At 44.5% G+C, this 18,602-nt stretch overlaps 2 protein-coding genes across 4 annotated transcripts in view; one reads left to right on the top strand and one right to left on the bottom strand.

Annotated features, from left to right (window-relative positions):
- Window positions 1–3,573: 3,573 nt before the first annotated feature.
- Window positions 3,574–18,305, bottom strand: NDUFA8 (NADH:ubiquinone oxidoreductase subunit A8). Of its 2 annotated transcripts, XR_003432512.1 has the most exons (5): window positions 18,121–18,305; window positions 12,043–12,206; window positions 7,881–8,046; window positions 4,034–4,801; window positions 3,790–3,892 (listed from the first exon to the last, which is right to left on the bottom strand). XR_003432512.1 is itself a non-coding variant. In XM_027104961.1 (4 exons), the coding sequence occupies exons 1-4, from the start codon at window positions 18,271–18,273 to the stop codon at window positions 3,755–3,757; spliced, it is 621 nt and encodes a 206-aa protein (XP_026960762.1). In that variant the 5' UTR covers window positions 18,274–18,305; the 3' UTR covers window positions 3,574–3,754. The 2 variants fall into 2 exon arrangements, 1 of the variants encoding a protein (XP_026960762.1); XM_027104961.1 differs by lacking the exon at window positions 4,034–4,801 and having other exon boundaries at window positions 3,574–3,892.
- Window positions 18,306–18,421: 116 nt separating this feature from the next.
- MORN5 (MORN repeat containing 5) overlaps window positions 18,422–18,602 on the top strand; it is a 33,467-nt gene continuing 33,286 nt past the window's right edge. Inside the window, exon 1 of one of the 2 annotated variants that reach the window (XM_027104959.1) lies at window positions 18,422–18,512. In XM_027104959.1, coding sequence (XP_026960760.1) covers window positions 18,466–18,512 — 47 coding nt within the window. In that variant the 5' untranslated portion in view covers window positions 18,422–18,465. The remainder of the gene's footprint in view (window positions 18,513–18,602) is intronic. The other variant, XM_027104960.1, reaches the window with a different exon arrangement.

Here is an 18,602-nt window from a genome sequence, read left to right as displayed (position 1 = left end):
AAAAAAAAAAAAAAAAAAAGATTTACTCCTATCTCTACATAATTAATGTGTTGGTTTGTTGCTCTATAGCAAGGAGGGGGGTTGGAAGTTCTTCAGAAAGATAAACGTGGGGTATAGTTTAATCATTTTCTGATGTCTTCCATGTATTGGGCACTAGAATATAGACATATAAATAAGACAGAAGGCCAGATCTTACAGTACTAAGACCAGGGGAAACAAGATAACACCCAGTGCCATGACAGGCATTACTCAAATAGAGTGCTGTGACAATTGCTACCATTTGCCAACACTGTACAAAGCATTTCATGTGTAAACCTCATTAAATCCTCAGAGCCGTCCCAGGATGTAGGTACTATCATTGTTCCCCCCATTTTACAGATGAGGAAAAGAAAGTACAGAAAGGTTAAGTAACTTGCCTGGGGTCACACAGCTATGAAACAACAGAGCCTGGATTCAGATCCAGACAGCCCAACTCCAGAGTCCTTGTGCTTAACCCTCATGCCATACTGTGTCATGGGAACAAAGGGGCAGGAAAGAGCACTTGTGGCTGTAGGAAGGGACGTTTCCTGGGGAAGACAGCATTAGTGTTTGCCTTGAGAGATGGGTCGACCTTCAAGAGGCAGAGATGGGGGCAGGATTGTTTCCCGGCAAGTGGATGGTGGCGGCATTAGTGAAGATTTGGAAGTTGGAAAACACTCTTGAGGGATGGCATTTGGGCGACTGTAGGGTCTGTGACAAGGAGTCAGATAGTGGTACAGGAAATGGGCCAGGCTAAGGGCAGATTACAGCGTGTCAGGATGCCGGTAAGGATCTGGGCTTTAGTTAATAGCCATTCAGGAGCCACTGAAGGTTTTCGAGTGGCAGAGGCACGGCAGCAAGTTGGGGCCTGGTCTGGATGGCGAGATGGCGGTGGGAGACCAGTTAGGCAGTGGTGTTGATAACCCAAGCCAAGGGGAACAAAACCAGGCTAGGACAGTGACAGTTGAGATAAAAGAGGAAGTAACAGACGTGAAAGGTTATAGAAGGAACTCAACAGGACTTGCTGTGGGACTGGAACACGGAGAGCAGTGCGCGGGAGTCACGGGAGCATCTCATGTTTTGACACTGGAAGGATGGAGACGCCATTCCCTCCGATAGGGAAGACAGGAACAGGCTTGGCAGAGGAAAGGGGGCAGATAACTTTCCTTTGGGAATGTGAGGAGTCAGCCTCATTATTCTTAAGCCAAACCAGCAGGAAGACTTTCTATTATTTGACGCCCTGCTCAGAGATTCTTCGCGCCGACTGCTTTCAAATTGTGCTGTGACCTTTTTCCCTACTGAAATTGTGACCCCGTCTGGGGTGAGAGATTTTAGGAATTCTGTCTTTACTTAAGACTCTTCAGTCCTAGAAGGCTATGATGTGGTGTGATTCCATCAAGAACACAGGAAAGCCAAAGTGAATTTCTTCGTTCAAGGAATTCAGAGCAAGGAGGAGGCAAGGCAAGAACTTCTGTCCAACTTGGGCAAAAGTTAAAACATCCTAGAGTCGAATTTGAAGCCATTAACAGTTCAAGACTTGTTGCTCTGATTCTAAAGAAGAGAATTAACTTCCAGGGAGGGCCTGGCGCTAGACACTGCAGCCAGATAGATCAATCATAGATCCTGCGCTCAGATACCGTGGTTTATTCCCTCATTACCCAACGTGTGGTCCACGGACCAGCAACATCAGCACCAACAACTTACTAGAAATCTCAGATGTCACTCCAGACCTATCGAATTAGAATCATTTAATAAGACCTCAGGTGATGTATATGCGTCGGAATAGAGGAAGACTAAGGGCTTTGGAATCAGGCGTATCTGGGTTTAAATCTCAGCCACTTACCTACTAGCACTTAACCTCTCGGACCTGCTTCAATCAATCAGGGGCCCTAGACCTTGGTTTCCACCTTAGAGCAACCTGGGGAGCTTTCAAAACCTCCACGGCCTGGCCACAGTGCAGACAAATTACATCAGAACCTCTCCGGGGTAGGATCCCAACATCAGTATTTCAGGGCCTCCCAGTAATTCCAACGTGCAGACAAGGCTGAGAACCACTGATGACTTTGAAGGACAAGGATGCGGCCATTGGAACCAGACGATTTTCATTTGTATCCCACATCCACTATTTCGTATAGGAAGGAGGAATGGGGCTTCTTAACCTCTCCCTAGGCGTTAGCCCCTCCACCTGTGAAATGACATATCAGAAACTCTTTCAAAGGGCTCTGAGCATCGAAGGAGTTGACACATGTAAAGCACTGGGCACAAGGCACAGGGCTCAATGAATATTTGTTATTACTGATGCAAGTCCCAGCTTCCTTTGCAGAAAGAACCTAGGAAGCAACATAGTCTGAGGTTATCGTAAGAACAAATCTGCAGGCCTGCTTCTACTTTCCCCACCAGGGATGACTTCCAATGACTGGGCCCGCAAGGGGTTAACGGGTGTTGCCTTAGCTGTTTTAAAAATTTAAGAATCTATTCTTTTTCTTCTGAAATTGGAGAATAAGGCAACGGTGGCTGGCAAGCTTTTGCAGACGAGTAAGGTTTACCCAAAATGCTCCCAAATGAGGGGTCAGAACTGGGTGGGGGGCAAGGCTCATCTTCCAATGCTTTGTGTTCTGTCCTAACACTCTGGGCAACAGACTAATGCCTCACTGCAATCTCCCCACTTCGAGTATCCAGGAGTTGGAAAGGCCTTTATAAAGACTCCATACAACTCTGCTTTCCAGGGCTCTGCAAATGGGAAAGCAAGGCCCAGGGAGCTGAGACTTACGCAGGGTCACATGCAATATAAGGCCACGACCAGAAGGTGTAAAGTGACCCCCAGTCAGATGGAGAGGAAATAGCCTAGTAGTGAAAAAGGAATTGAATGAAAGGGAAAAGAAAGACGTAACAGTGCTTTGAACCAAAGAGCTTTATAAATACTTGTGGCTTTAACCTGCCCAGGAGGTAGATAAGCACGTTCCCTTTAGTTTGTCCTCAAATTCAACCTCTCACAAGAGGTTAAGAAACACACCCAAGGCTGGAACTGACACTCAGACCTCCCGACTTCCTGGCTTTGGAGCTGGGAGCTCAGCCTCCAACTCCCTTGTCTATCAGGAAAAACATCTGGGTTATAATGCTTGAGGATGGGATATCAAGGGGAAGTGGTGGAAGTTTGGTTCTTTAAGGAACTTTGAGCGAGACTGCAGAAGACCAAGCCAGGAGCCCCGCCCATGGCCTGAGTCACGAGGCTCGTGTTTCTGTACTTCTCCTATCCTGGATGCTTCCCTTGTGTGACCTTCAGGGAACTCTGTTTGTCAGAGAGGTTGGATGGGAAGAAAGAAAGTTGAGACTTCAAAATGTGTGAACCCACACTGGCCCCGAGGCGCTGTCGCAGGTAACAAAGCCTTTCCTTTACAGCCATTTGTCTGTGATCCCACACGGCTCCCCTGCCACACCGGCAAATGCCTACTTGAAGCAAAGAGAAAGGAACAGGCAGGACCACAAGCACAAAAAGCAAGGGGAAGTCATCTTTAAAGGCCAAAAGGTTATATAAAACATAATAAAATACAACTGTTTCCTTTAAATTTTTTAATGGGCAGGAAACGGTATAGAATAACTGCCAAGTCACATAAATTAATGTTTTTGTTAATGTTTGTGATTCTGGAAAGAGCCCTCTATCGGTTGACGAAACTACAGGAGAGTTTTCATCACCGCTGCCTGGGTGCATGACTGGGTGTGGGCCACGGACCCATCTTCACATGGTCCAGAAAAAGAGGCGGCTGCCATGTCTGGCGGGCTTCAGATCTCCTTCCGTCTCAGGGCTGGGCTCTGGCCTTGCTCTTGAGTCATAGGGATTCTCTGGTAAAGGCCGATCTGTTTTCACTTTGGTGACCTGCAGCGGGTAAAAGAGGAGAAGCAGAGCTGAGGGGCAGGTGGAGAAGCTGTGAGCATGAACCCACCTCCTGGGGTCTCCTCTCCGCCCTGGCTGCCTCAGCCACTCCCCATCCATAAAGCCCTAGCAAATCACACTTACCCTGAATAAACATTGAAGAAGGCCTACTTTGTGTCATTCCACATGGAAGAAGTTAGGGATACGGAAGACAGCACGATCCACACTGTCCTCAGTGAAGGAGTCAGCCCGGAAAAGCACCCAGGCCTTCCTAAGCGGTCACGGTGACCGAGAGACGAATGAGCGCTAGGACAGCAAGGCCTCCTCCGCACGGCCACGCGTCCTCGGCCTGGCTCTGAGGGGGCAACGTTTACTTTCCTCTTGAAGGGTGAGCAGGAGCCAACCAGGAAGATTGGAGAGGAAAAGACCTTCCAGGAAGCCAACAGTGCACACCGAGACAGGGGCGCGGCCTTGGGGCAGCCGAAGCACGGGCCGCGCGCAGAGCGCAGGGAGAGGCAGCCCCTCACCAAGCACGTCCTGTTGTTAGACGTGACGCCAAGCGCATTACTCCAGTTCACTCTCACACTCCTCGGAGGTCAACCTGCAGGTTCACTGGGACCCCCCAGCTAACGGTGGATGGACCTGAAGTGAGATCTGCCTGCTCCAAAGCCCGTGCTCTCACAGAATGCTCGACACTGAGACACGGGAGCCAGGTGATGAACGACACACAAAGATGCTTGAATTCTAACCCAAGGGCAACAGGTGCCACTGGGGCAGGGAAGTAACTTACTCACGTCTGCAGGCCAGGCCGGAAGGAGCAGAAGCTAGACGGGGGCGCTGAGCCAATGGGCCAGGCGAGAGAGGGAGCCAACTGGGGTCCCGGGGAGAGAGGAGGATGGTGTTTTACACCCACTGAAACCCACAGAAGTCTCCATCAGAAACCCAGCAGAAATTGTTCTCATTTTAAAGATGAGGAAACAGGCCCAGAGAGGCAGAAAGACAGAAGGCCGTGGTTATCAGTAGTCTTGTTATCTGGTGGCCTCCTAAGCCACTCCACATACTGTGACCAGATCAATCTTCCCAGATGTACAAATTCAAACACCATCTATTGTGAACAGAGCTTTCATGGACACAGTCACATAATTCTTATTATAACCACCCTCTGAGGCATAATTATCTCGAGTTCACGGAAGAGGAGCAGAGATGGCTGGCTTGTCTAAGATCAAGACACAGCAAATGTCAAGAGCTGGAGCTGGAACCCCAGTCTTCTGACTACAAGTCCAGAATAGTTTTTTATTTGCTTTTAAAACAGTTTTCTCATCTCTCTGCTATAATTAGAGATCACTAATGGTTCCTTACTGCTTGACAGAGTATTCCAAATGCCTCCAGCTGGCATCTGAAGCTCCTTTAAGGAATTCAAGATGTCTATGCAATAAATCTAGAAAAAATAAAAGGACCCCTTCAAAGGACAAATTACTGGGGAAAGGGCAATAAAGCAACTTCCTCTTCTGCACCACACTCAAAACAGAAAAGGAGCAGAAGCATGTGGTCAGACTAATGACTAGGTAAATGACCTTGGGCACCTGACTTAACCTTCAATTTCCTATCTGTAAAACGGAGCTAGTAGTAGCTCCTAGGGTTATTAGAGTAATATACATGAAGCACCTGATGTATGGAACAGGTGCTCCATTAGTTATTTTCAATATTAATATTATTAGGACAATGGAATTATGGGTGAGAGAGAGCAATCCTGCCTAGGAGAGCCAGAAACTTCAAAGACAGACCTGACACCTGAGCTGAGACTGGACGAGTGAGTATGAATTCACTGGGGGCAAACAGGAGGGAAGCGCAAGCCAGTGGAACCAGAATGCACAAGTGAATGACGCTAAAATGGAGGCTTTGTGCAGCCAATTATGACCCTTCTTAGAAAGAGACCGAATACTGAACTTAAGTATAACTAAAGCTGAGAATCCTCTTAAAGAGATACACTTTTAAAGAGAGTTCAGATAACAGTACGTTTTCCTTTTATAGGTTTTTAAAAATGTTATTACAAAGAGTCAGGAATAAAAATGCTTTCTTAACAACGTGATTTGTAAATTCTCCTTTCGTGAGACAGAAATGAGAAACGGTAGTTTTCTCGATTCTATGTAAAAGTCCCACCACTTTCCAGCTTAGAATTATCAACTATTGAAAATAATCTGTTCATTTGGAATTAAAATATACACACTACTATATACATAAAATAAATAACCAACAAGGACCTACTGTATAGCACAAGGAACTATACTCAGTATCTTGTAATAACCTATAATGAAGTGAATGTAAAAAATATATATATATGTGTATATATATATACACATATATATATCTCTGAATCACTTTACTGAAAGTAACACCTGAAAGTAACACAACATTGTAAATCAACTATATTTCAATAATTTTTTTTTTTTTTTTTTTTGCGGTATGCGGCCCTCTCACTGTTGTGGCCTCTCCCGTTGCGGAGCACAGGCTCCAGACGCGCAGGCTCAGCGGCCATGGCTCACAGGCCTAGCCGCTCCTCGGCACGCGGGATCTCCCAGACCGGGGCACGAACCTGTGTCCCCTGCATCGGCAGGCGGACTCTCAACCACTGCGCCACCAGGGAAGCCCAATAAAAATTTATTTTAAATAAAAATAAATAAAATAATTTGTTTGGTGGCAAAGAAGATATCCGAAGTAAAGATATGCCAGATACACACACAAAAAAATTGCTTAACCATTCCTCTACTTATGGCAAAAAGCTTAAGAACCAACTATCCACAGATGCCACACACAAAGGGAGGGAACAAACACTAACTGTGGACCTATGTGCCAGGTACTGTGCTGGGGATTCACACAGGCTCCGTAGCTTAATCCTCACAGAAAAACAGGGATTAAGACTGGTCCCATCTTATAAATGGGGTAGGATAGGAAATGTTAAGAAATTTGCTCAAGGACCCACAGCAATTAAGTCAGGGAACTACCATTCAAATCCACTCTCAGTCTCCATTCAAACCAGAGTTCTTCCCGCCATGCCTTGCTACCTATGCTTCCCAGAGGGCATGGAGGGTGACAATGCTTAAGAAGCCAGGGATGGGTCAGATCACAAAGGGCTGTGGCATGTCAGGATATGGAGGGGATGCTTTGTTTTGCAAGCAAATAGGAGTCCCCTTGAAAAGCTGTTTTTTTTTTTTTAAAGGAAAGTGATATTTGACTTATTTTCCACACAGATCACGCCTATAGTGATCCATCCTCCCCTCCCAGAAATGCACGTAGCCCAGTTAAGAACTCCTGTCCAGGAAGTGGGGGACAGTGAGGGGATTCAAAACAATACTCCAGGAGATGCTACAGGAATTGAGGACTGGATAAAGGAAGAAAGAGTGCAAAGTGAAGAAACAAGACATTCAGGTTTCTCCCTCTGAGGGTTCAACAGATGGTGGTGTCACAACTGAGACAGGAAATATGGGAGAAAGAACAGAGAAACAAGCTTTTTAGACTATAGGCATTACTTTTTTTTTTTTTTTTTTTAATCTCAGGTATGTTCCTGAAAAATGTGGCATAACCTCAAACCTATTTCCCCACAATAAACTCAATGTTTTCAACTGACGGTGCCCCTAACATTTTGTTTATCCTCATCTACTCCCTTCTGTTCTTCAGTTAGCTAATTAATCAAAAACCAATCTGCACATGCTGGGCGAGCTATTTAAAGGAACACTTCTATTAAATAAACTCCCTCTGGACTGTGTATAACCACTCCCTAATGAAGCTGACTGGTCAGTCTGGATTTCTCACATCAGATCTGTACTCACAGAAGACCCATTCCACCCCCTGCCTTTCCCCACCCTTAGCGAGTGAGAGAGAGAGAGCGAGAGAGAGCGAGAGCGAGAGCGAGAGCGAGAGCGAGAGAGAGAGAGAGAGAGAGAGAGAGAGAGAGAGAGAGAGAGAGGGAGAGAGCAGCAGGAAACTGTGTTACCTTTGACAGCTCCCCCAGGTCGGGTCGCACCCAGCCCAGTTTGCCCAACACACACTCGTCAAACTTCGCCTGCTGTTTGCGACACCGACGAAATAACTGCAAGCCGGAGTAATCGATGCAGGTCCAGTATTCTGTAAAAGGCTCCGAACAGTGCTGCTTTATCTGCCTGGAAAAGAGGGCTTGATTAGGGGCAGCTCTTTGCAAAACGATGAAAAACAAAAAAGTGGGGAAAAATTTGGTGCAGACCTCATACACACAGCCTTGCTTTTTGAAAGGTACGGGAGTACGCTTACCTCACTTACAAGACCCCTTGGAGAGCCTCAGGTTGAGAAACGATACGGAAAAAAAGATTTCTGAGGAATAAGACCTAATTTCTTTGTGTAGCAAAAACAAATGAATAGAAATGTCAAAAGACTGTGGTCTAAGGCGTATATATTTCACTTAGAACTCCTCACTTGGGACCTATTTATTCTTCTTAGATCCAATCTAAAGATTACCCACTTCGCAAATTTAGAAGAGAAGGAGGCGCACTCAGAGATGGGCATGCTGACAGAAGTCAGAGGTGACAGACATTGACAAAGGAGGAGACAGACTATAAAAAGCAAATTCACAAACTAACAAGGATCTTCTGATCCTGGGGTCGATCAGTGTAGAGGCAACCTGCCCCACACGCCTCCAAAGCTCAAAAGACTTCATTCTATTCAGGCACTGAACAAAAACAGAGATTAATCCTTGTCATTAGGAAGAAAGTTAAATTATATTTGCTCTCTGTTAAGAAGCAACATAGCATATAATTCATTTTGTGGTAACCAGAAATGGCTGAAGAAAAACTAACTTTTGTGTATAAAAGGGATAAGCCTCCATTATTTTGCGAAATTCCCCTTCTCTCACCATTCAGCTTTGCTAGTAATCAAATAAATGCAAAGTCAAATGAGAATAAAATACTGTTATTTTATGTAAAAGCCATATTTCAGGCAGTGGAAGAAGCGTGGAGCACCTCCTTCCCCCGGTGGAATAATAATGAAGTATTTGCTTGTCACACGCGAAGAATCTAGCTACACTCAACACAGGAATCGTATTTAACACGTCTCGGGAAGAACCTCGGAGGTGGCCGAAGGAAATACATAAAGAAAAACTGGCTTTCCATTCCTGCTCGGTTCCCCTCCTGGGAGGCCACCAAGGGGCACCAGTTTCTTATACCTTTGCAGGTATTTTTTTTTGCGGTACGCGAGCCTCTCACTGTTGTGACCTCTCCCGTTGCGGAGCAGAGGCTCCGGACGGAGGCGCAGGCTCAGCGGCCATGGCTCACGGGCCCAGCCGCTCCGCGGCATGTGGAATCTTCCCGGACCGGGGCACGAACCCGCGTCCCCTGCATCGGCAGGCGGACTCTCAACCACTGCGCCACCAGGGAAGCCCCCTTTGCAGGTATTTTGAGTATAGCCTTGGGGGTGATGGGATGTGTTAAGAGGAAGGAAGAAGGAATGTCAAAGCCTCGGGAGCTTTTCTGGGTTACCTCTAGCCTCAACGACCTGCATTTCTACGGTACACAAAATTGCACCCCCCTAGCTTCGACTTAAGAATCGCGATGGTGGTGAGCAACCGTGTCCAGTTGGAGTTTTGGACTCCTCCAATACGCTGCAGCGGAAGAAAGGCTGCAAACCATCACTCTGGTACTTAGGTCTATGTTCTGGGCTCTGTTACCTGGCACCCACACTAATAGACAATTACCTACTAGTGCTTACAGCAAGCTAGTTCAGCACCTCAGGAGCTTGTGAAATCCAAACATTTTCCACTTAAACATGCTCCCTCTGAGTCAAAGGAAAAATACTTTGCCAAAGTTCTCTTAGAAAATAAAAAAATTTTAAAGGAACACACATTCCACCTTATTAGCAATCAAATCAATGCAAATTCAAGCAAGAGTAAAACACCACTTTGTACCTATCAAGTATTTAAATAATATGCAATGCTGGAGACGGATACCAGGATACAGGCTGAGGACAGCATAAACTGACCCAACTTCCAACTGTAATTCAAGAGCCATAAATCATGTTCAAAACCTTTTAAAGAATAATCTCACTGCTGGGAAATTCATGCCAAGGAATTAATTATAAAATGAAAATGATCTCTACACAAATGTAATCACTGCAGATTTATCCAAAACAATCAATAATGATGTTTAATAACAAAATTATGGCTGGTTTATCTGATGGAATATTACACAGCCAAGAAAAATGATGATCATTAAGACAGAGCAACTTGAAAGAATGTTTCCAATAGTTTCAAGTGAAAAAATGAATTTTCAAATGTACACACACCATGACTTTAAGCACAAAAATATCTCTGCACGTGGACAAAGACAGCAGAAGCAAGAAAGAAGGAAAGCAGCTATTGTGTGAAGCAATTTTTGTTTCCTCTAGCGTCATTGTAAGGTTTTGCCTAGCCAGCAGTCATTCTCTATTCTTCTGGAACATCCTTCGAATTTTCCTTTGGGGAACAACCCCTCCCTATCGCTCGGCAATGTGATTTAGATGAATCTAAGTCTACTCCCCACTTTAGGCCTGACCACTCACAGCATTTTATCTCCTGAAACACAACTGATTCAAAGATATGCACGTGAAGTTGACCCGCCAGGCCAATGAGACTCAGTCCAGGGACCACTGCTCATGCTACCGGGTGGCACTCTTTGTCTGCGTCTGCTAGGCAAGGAGCACAGCAGCTTGGACTGGCTGGTGGCCACTGCTGCTAAAGCAAGGAGAGGGTCTCTTTGAAAATGAATTTGACAGAGAAAAGCAGGACTAAGAAACGGGGGGTGGGGGATAAGAGGTGAAGCCAAAAGACACCAAGTAGGTGTGAAGTTATTTAAGCCCTTGAATCCAGTCCTGCCAGTCCTATTTCTGGACTTAACGGTGACATGAGCCAATTCCCTCTGAGTTGAGTTTCTGTCCTTTTTAATAGAGTTCTGACTAATATGGTTAAAACATTTTTCCACAATTATAATTTGGATTTTTTTTACTTATATCAAGTACAGTGGCCTACCTCAACACTTGACTCTGAACACCTTTCCTTTCCATCATAACTGTGTGTTCTGTAGTAATGATAATGATAACAATCTAGTAAATGCCTATAAGCAAGCCCTGTGCTAAGCTGTTTTTATGTGCCTTTTCAAATTTCTCACAACAATCTGATGATAGGTATTACTCTACAATTTGGAAGTTGGGGTTCACGGAGATTAAAGAACTCGCCACTATTTACAATAGCCAAGACATGGAAGTGACCTAAATGTCCATTGACAGAGGAATGAATAAAGAAGATGTGGTCTATACACACACACACACACACACACACACACACATACACACACACAATGGAATAGTACTCAGCCATAAAAAAGAATAAACTAATACCATTTGCAGCTACATGGATGGACCTAGAGATTATCATACTGAGTAAGTCAGGAAGAGAAAGACAAATACCATATGATATCACTTATATGTAGAATCTAAAATATGACACAAATGAGCTTATCTACAAAATAGAAACAGACTCACAGATACAGAGAACCAACTTATAGTTGCCAAGCGGGATGGGGGAGGGAAAGATTGGGAGTTTGGGATTAGCAGATGCAAACTATTATATATAGAATGTATAAACAACAAGGTCCTACTGTATAGCACAGGGAACTATATTTAATATCATGTGATAAACCATAATGGAAAAGAATATGAAAAAGAATATATATGTGTATAACTGAATCACTTTGCTGTACAGCAGAAATTAACACATTGTAATTTTATTTATTTATTTATTTATTTATTTATTTATTTAGGCCACATGGCATGTGGGATCTTAGCTTCCCAACCAGGGATGGAACTCGTGCCCCCTGCATTGGAAGCATGGAGTCTTAACCCCTGGACCGCCAGGGAAGTCCCAACACAACACTGTATATCAACTATACTTTAAAAAAAAAAAAAAGTGCCAAGTAATAAAGAGCAAAAAGAACTCTCATTTATTGTGTGCTCTACTTTGGTCTATGTGACCGCAAAGCCTTCCATTCCCTACTAAAATTAGTAAACTTATCCTTCCATTTAATTAGCTGGATGTTCACGGAGACACATACACCTTGATGTTGCAACCAGCGGGCACTGACGTGAAAAGATCTTACCTAAAGAAGTCCAGGGCACACTGGTTGACAAGCTTGCTTTCCTCTAAACACCGCCTCGGGTCCTTCTCTTCCCACCGGCAGAGCATGAACTCCTTGTTGGGCTTATCGCACTGAGCTCCGTAGTGATGGGCCGCAGCTTTCAGCACAGAAGAACTGACTTTCACCTGGGGAGAGGAACAGAGGAGAAGGACCAGATTTGTACCAGGACACCACTTCCTTAACCTCACCTCATGCTGGTCAAGATAGAGGGAACAGGAAGGTAGCCCCGTTCTGACTTTGCCAAGAACACTAAAGACAGGGGACTCTGTAATGATCCCTCAGGATCTATGGTGCTTCAGAGACCACAGAGCTCTTTCACATGTATGATTTTCCACACCTTCGTAATAATCTCATCAGGCTGATATTACCATCCCCATCCCCATTTTAGACATAAGGAAATGGCAGCCCGAATGGAATCCTTAGATCTTTATGAGAGAGAAAGTGGAGCTCTGAAGGAAGATGGAGGCTTCTGGGATGTACGGGGAGGAACCAACCCTGAGGAGCACTGACGAGTCTCCTCTCCAGGAATAAAAGTAACAGTGGAGGATATATAAGATTCCCAGAAGATGACAGACTCACAGAAGATTAGAGACTGGAAGGGATGAGTAAGAGCATCTAGCTTAGCAAGTTATTATTAATAATAAAGAAGCAAATCTGTGAACTTTTTAAAATTATAGAGTATATCCAAGGCAGCCATCCCTACGACAGTGTCAGTCTCACTCACTTGCACCCCAGCACATTTTCTTGAGAAGCACAGAGTAGCTACAGCCAGCTCACGGTACAGTCCAGAGCCTGTCTAGCAGCTGCTGCAGCAGGGGTCCTGCTAGCCTCTTTTCTGTACCACCTCTTCCTGTACTGATACCACAATGTTTGAATTACTGTTCGTTGTCTGGGAAGACCATCCTCCTCACTATTCATCCTTTTCAAAACCGTTCTGGCTGTTCTTACAGATGAACACCCTTCCTCCAATAATTCCCATTGGAATTGTACTAAGTCTAGTTACACAACAAATTAGAAAGGAAAGGGCACTGTTACACTGTTGGGTCTCTGCTCACATTTTATCTCAGTCTTTCCCTAATCATCTTAGATAAGCTAGCACCAGTGGTCACTCTATCTGTGACCACTGGAACGTAAGCTCCAAGAGGGTAGGCATTTGGGGTTTTTTTGTTTGTTTGTTTTTTGCGGTACGCAGGCCTCTCACTGTTGTGGCCTCTCCCATTGCGGAGCACAGGCGCCGGATGCACAGGCTCAGCGGCCATGGCTCACGGGCCCAGCCGCTCCGCGGCACGTGGGATCTTCCCTTCCCGGACCGCGGCACGAACCCATGTCCCCTGCATCGGCAGGCGGACTCTCAACCACTGCGCCACCAGGGAAGCCCTGGCATTTTGTTTTTAACAGAGGTCGACTACTGTAAAGATGTCCGTTCTCCCTAAGTTAAACTAATTAAGGTGGTGTTTACCATGGTCCACCAAGCACCCAAAACGGCGCCCCAGCACAAGGAGCTGTCAAGCACTCACTCTGTGCCAGCAGCAGGGGAGGTAACAGTTACAAGAGAGTTAAGAATACATGAATGATGCCTTCTCATCCAGAACACAGTACGTCTCTCCATTTATTTAGCTCATTCTCACTTTCTTTGGTCAAAATTACAGTTTCCTTCATACAGGAAACTTGCATATTTCTTGTTTATTCCTCAGTATTCTCACATTTTGGATACTATCTAAATGGGACATTTTTCCCTTAGATTTTCAAGTTGGTTACTGCTTGTTTTTACACTGTATCTTCTCTGTAACCACAGTCTACTGAACTCTTGTCAGTTCTAATAGGAAACTCAAGAGGATTAAGAGAAAAGCTTCCATTTACAAATAAAAACTGCTTCCCTTCCTCTCTGACACTTATATCTTTTTTTCCTTCTTCTTCTCTTTCCCTATGTTAATGCTCTGACCAAAACTTCCCAGGATGATACAGACAAACAGCAATGGCAGTAGGCGTCCTTGCCTTGTTCTAAACTTTAAAGTAGTTTGGTATGATATTGGCTGTTGGTGTCTGGGATATACTTGTTGGACGTTCCTCATTAGGGAAGTTTCTTTCTAACCATAAATGGCTTTGTTGCACTGTTGTTTCCTCCACCAGGAAAGACTGAAATTTTCAGGTTTCTTTTTCATTAATCTATAAATGTAATGTAGAGTATTAACAGATTTTCTAAAACTGACTCATTGTACCTAGAATAAAATCTAGTTTGTCCTAGTGCATTATGCCTTAAGATACCCCTGGATTTGATCTGCAAATATGTATTAAGAACTTTTACATGAGAATAATTTTATAATTATTATTTTTATAACAATAAAAATTTTATAATTTCATTTTTCAGGAATTTCACACAGCTTAGATTAAATTATTAATATTTTTAATAAGATAAAAGGCAAGGAAAGATGAAGAGATAATTCATCTACACACTATAGGAAGAGAAGAATAAAGTTATGACTATGACTACTAATATTACAACTGTTCCAATTATCAAAGCAAAGGTAAATTTAGGATGTAAGTGAAATTTGCCATGACAATTCTAATATGCTCATTTAAAAATCTGTAAAATTTTGTATTCCAGTTTTTGATAATAGTTTACTTACGTTAATCGAGTGGTACACGTTCGCTTGCTATGTTACCTGTAAAGAGCTGGGAGACTGAAAAATCAAGACGCAAACTTTTTTTAAAGCTTAGTATATTTAAAAAATTAAGTTAGCTGCATTTATTTCCTTGTCAAATGTCTGAAAACATCTTTAAATGGCTGATTTAATTACTCCGATGCCTTCACAGCTACCACGCCCCGAAAAGCCTATGGCTTTCTTTGCTTTACTTCCCCACGAGTGTAGAGGTCTTATCCCAATCTAGGTTATGCCCATGTTGTGGAGCACATAAAACACGCGCCCTGTCACAGGGAAATCAAGGCTGAGAACCACTCACTGAATTTATTTCCTAAGGAAAAGGAGCAATGTGCTCGAGATGGCGCAGCAAGTCAGTGGCAAGTGCAGAACTAGCACCAGAAAGTGTGACCTCCAATCAGGCCTCTCCCCATTGCATCACTGAGGAGGCAAAGAACTCCAGATGTCACCACCACCCCTCACCTGCTTCTTCACTAATACTGACAAGTTCCAACAGAAGCCACAGCCTTTCACAGCTGCTTACTGTGAATACCCTCTCAGATTCATTCAGCTCCCTTTGTCTCAAAGAACACAGAATTTCAATGCCCTTCCTCATCTGTCCTCATAACAGCCTCACTGCACAGCAGGTTTAGATGGTCTGCAGGTGTGGAAACAGAGGCAGAAAAAGTCCCACAATCTACGAGCAGTCTTCTAGTCCTGTTCTCTCTTCCTTAAACCAGATCTGCACCTTTTTTTTTTGTAGTACTTAATTTATACTAGGTTTTGTATTTTGCTTAATTTATGTAAAATGGGGGATGATAGTACTTAGTTGATAGAACTGTTGTCACGGTTAACACACATTAAAGATATGAAGAACAGTGCCTAGCACATAGAAGCACATCATAAATATTGGCCATTATTTTTACTCAAAATCGTTAATGTGTACAAGGATTTTCCTGCCCAAAGCTTCTGACCAATTTTCCATAGGCATGTGTCATGTAACTTGAAGGTCAATGAGGTCCCAAATGGGTTTAACTTGCTTCTCAAACCCACTCCTTCTGGCTTCCCCAGTTCTGTCAAGTTGCAAATCTGACACCGATTCCTCAACCTTTGCTGCCTCTGATATCTAAGTCATTGCTAAGTCGGATCAATTCTAGATAAATGCATTCTTTCCTCTCTGTAAGCACAGTCACCAATCATGCTGGGGTCAATAATATCTTCCTCAGTTATTGGTTTCCTGCTTTTCTTATTCCTCTCTTCCAACCATTCTTCACAGAGCTGCTGTCCTAAAAGACAATTCTTATTTTACTCTGTTATTAAAACAAATTAGCAACAAAACCCTTGAAGGATTCAGGCTTAACCGCAGAATAAGGCCTAAGTTTCTACTTAAGTATTCAAACCCTTCGGATCCCAACTATCCTTCCGGCCTTCTCACCCACCAGACTTTAAAAAGGTGCTGGCTGTCCTCTAGGACACTGAACTCACTTTCCTGGAACCCATTTTTGGCCTCACCTGCTTACCTTTGCTCAGATCCTGCTTTGTTTAGAAAGTTCTTCTCTCCATCTCTGCCTGTAAATGCCATTCTTCAAATGACATTTAGCCAAGTCTTACATTATACCCAAGAAGTGCTTTCTCTGTTCCCTTCATAGCCTCAGAGAACTTACAAATAAAATAACTGTGTCTGCAAATGGGAAAAGTGACTCATCGAGGTAACTGAAGAGTTAGGCCTAGAATTTAGATACAACTTCAAATCCTACCCTCTTTTCTTAAACCATGCCTGCCCCTCTTCTGTAGCATTTAATCATACTTGGTTTTGTATTTTAGCTATTTATGTAATTATCTGTTCCTCAATTCAACTGTGTGAACTCTAAAGGCAAATTTATTCCAGAAATAGAACACGTGCAAGAAGAGAACCTCAGATGACTGCTGAACCAAATTAAAGCGCCAGTGAAAAACACAGCAGCTCAAAGTCTTAACCCAGCTTCACAGTCGGGCAAGAAACAAACTGTCTGTTGGCAGTATCCACACGTCCCCACCCCCAACTTTTGGTACATGTCACTTTATTATAATAATTAAAATAATATAATAATAGTTGCCATTCTCACAGGCATATAAGATGAAGTGAAATAATGCAGGTAAAACACTTAACACAGGGCCTGGGATATAATTTTTGGCATGTAATTTTTCATCTTCCCCTCCCTCTCCTCCAGTGTAGCCTCATTATCCAGTCCTGTCCTGGCACTTTTTTTGCCTTAAAATCTTCCACCTCTCCCCACCACCTCACTTACAGGATGAAGTCCAAACTGCTCAGTCTGGCCTTGTGAAAGTCGCTTCCAGCCCTGCCTCAGCCCAAGGTACCTCTCCCGGCTCAGCAACTGTTGCTTTCCACCAACAAGAGTCATGTCAAAAAGCAAAACACAAAATACAAAAGGTTCTGCTAAGCCTTCTCGCTCTTTTGAGCTTTTGCCCATAATATGGTAGTTTAAAAGCATGGGTTTTAAAATCAGACCTGGGTTCACATGCCAGCTTTACCATGTGACCTTGGGCAAATCACTTCTCTCAGGACCTGTTTCCTTATCTGTAACATGGAGAGATCGATTATACCCTTCCTTACAGTGTTGCTGGAAGGACCCTATGAATTAATGTCTGTAATTAGCAACCTGCCTGACATCTAGAAAAGGCCTGATCATGTCTGCTGTAATTAGTATTATCGGTCTTCACTTCTCATAGCACTAACTACACTGTACTGTAATTGCCTCTTTATGTTTCTGTCTCCCTATTAGATTATAAACTCTATGAGGACAGGGACTATCTCTCTTATTTTCCAGTGTATGGGTAATTATTCAAATGAGAGTTTTTGAATAAATGAATGCTTTAAATGTCCTATTACCAAACACTTTCCCAGGCTGTTAGCAAATTCACTCTCCAATATCATCTCCTTTTTCTGCGGCTTCCTAGCTCCACTCCAATGCACTCTGCACCGACGATGCTACTTTAAGGTGACTCTCTCTCTCTCTCTCTCTCTCTCTCTCTCTCTCTCTCTCTCTCTCGACTGGAGCACCCGGGGTTGTACACTCACTTCGCAAGGAGGTTTGAGTATTAAGTGACATGAAGTAAGTAAAGTGACCCTGGTTGGTGCTTAATAAAAAGTACTATTATTCACGTAAAGGAGACGCAGGTTGCTGCGGGGAAGGGGAGGAGAGTTCTCGAGCTACTTAGGGATGGGTCTCCCCGAGCTGACCAGGAGGCCTCCGAGGGTCAACCTGTGTAAGTGTTGGGGGCATGGGGTGGGGATGGGGGATCCGGGGCCCAGGGTCCGAGGAGTGCAAGCAGGGCTGGGCCCAGGCCCGGGAAGCTGTAGCCCTGTGCCCCGCTTGCCTATCCTCCGGACGAGCCTCACCTCCTGCACTTTCAGGTCCTCCAGAGTGGGCAGCTCCACTATCCCGGGCATGACGGCGGTAGCCCCGACCCCGAAGAGGTGCCCGCCGCCGCGTCGCCCACGTCTCCTTGAACTCCCCTTCCGACTGCCGTGGGCCACGTAGCGTGTGCGCATGCGCAGCGGTGGCACGCAGGCGCACTGCTCTGCCCAACAGCGAGCCACAGAGCATGCGCAGAGCCAGGAAGTTCCGCGGACCCTGGGGGTGGGGCTTCGCCTCGGTTCCGCCTATCCCTTCTGGTTGTCATAGTGAGGCGGAATACACCGAGACTCTGGTCTCCCAACGGCTGGGAGCTAGAGGCAGGCGCCATGGAGTACACGGGGAGCCAATATATTGGGGAATTTGTAGATGGGAGGTAAGGACCTCGTTTGATTCACTATGTCTTCAACATCCGTGACTGGGAAAAGCCGGCGGTCTTTTTGCCTCTGCAAAGGACTTTGTACCA

Source organism: Aethalodelphis obliquidens, unplaced genomic scaffold (assembly GCF_003676395.1).
Source record: "Aethalodelphis obliquidens isolate GAN/ISIS:26980383/991018 unplaced genomic scaffold, ASM367639v1 scaffold7, whole genome shotgun sequence".
NCBI lineage: Eukaryota > Metazoa > Chordata > Mammalia > Artiodactyla > Delphinidae > Aethalodelphis > Aethalodelphis obliquidens.
Note: the sequence above shows the minus strand (reverse complement) of the source record. Positions and strands in the feature narration are given on the sequence as shown.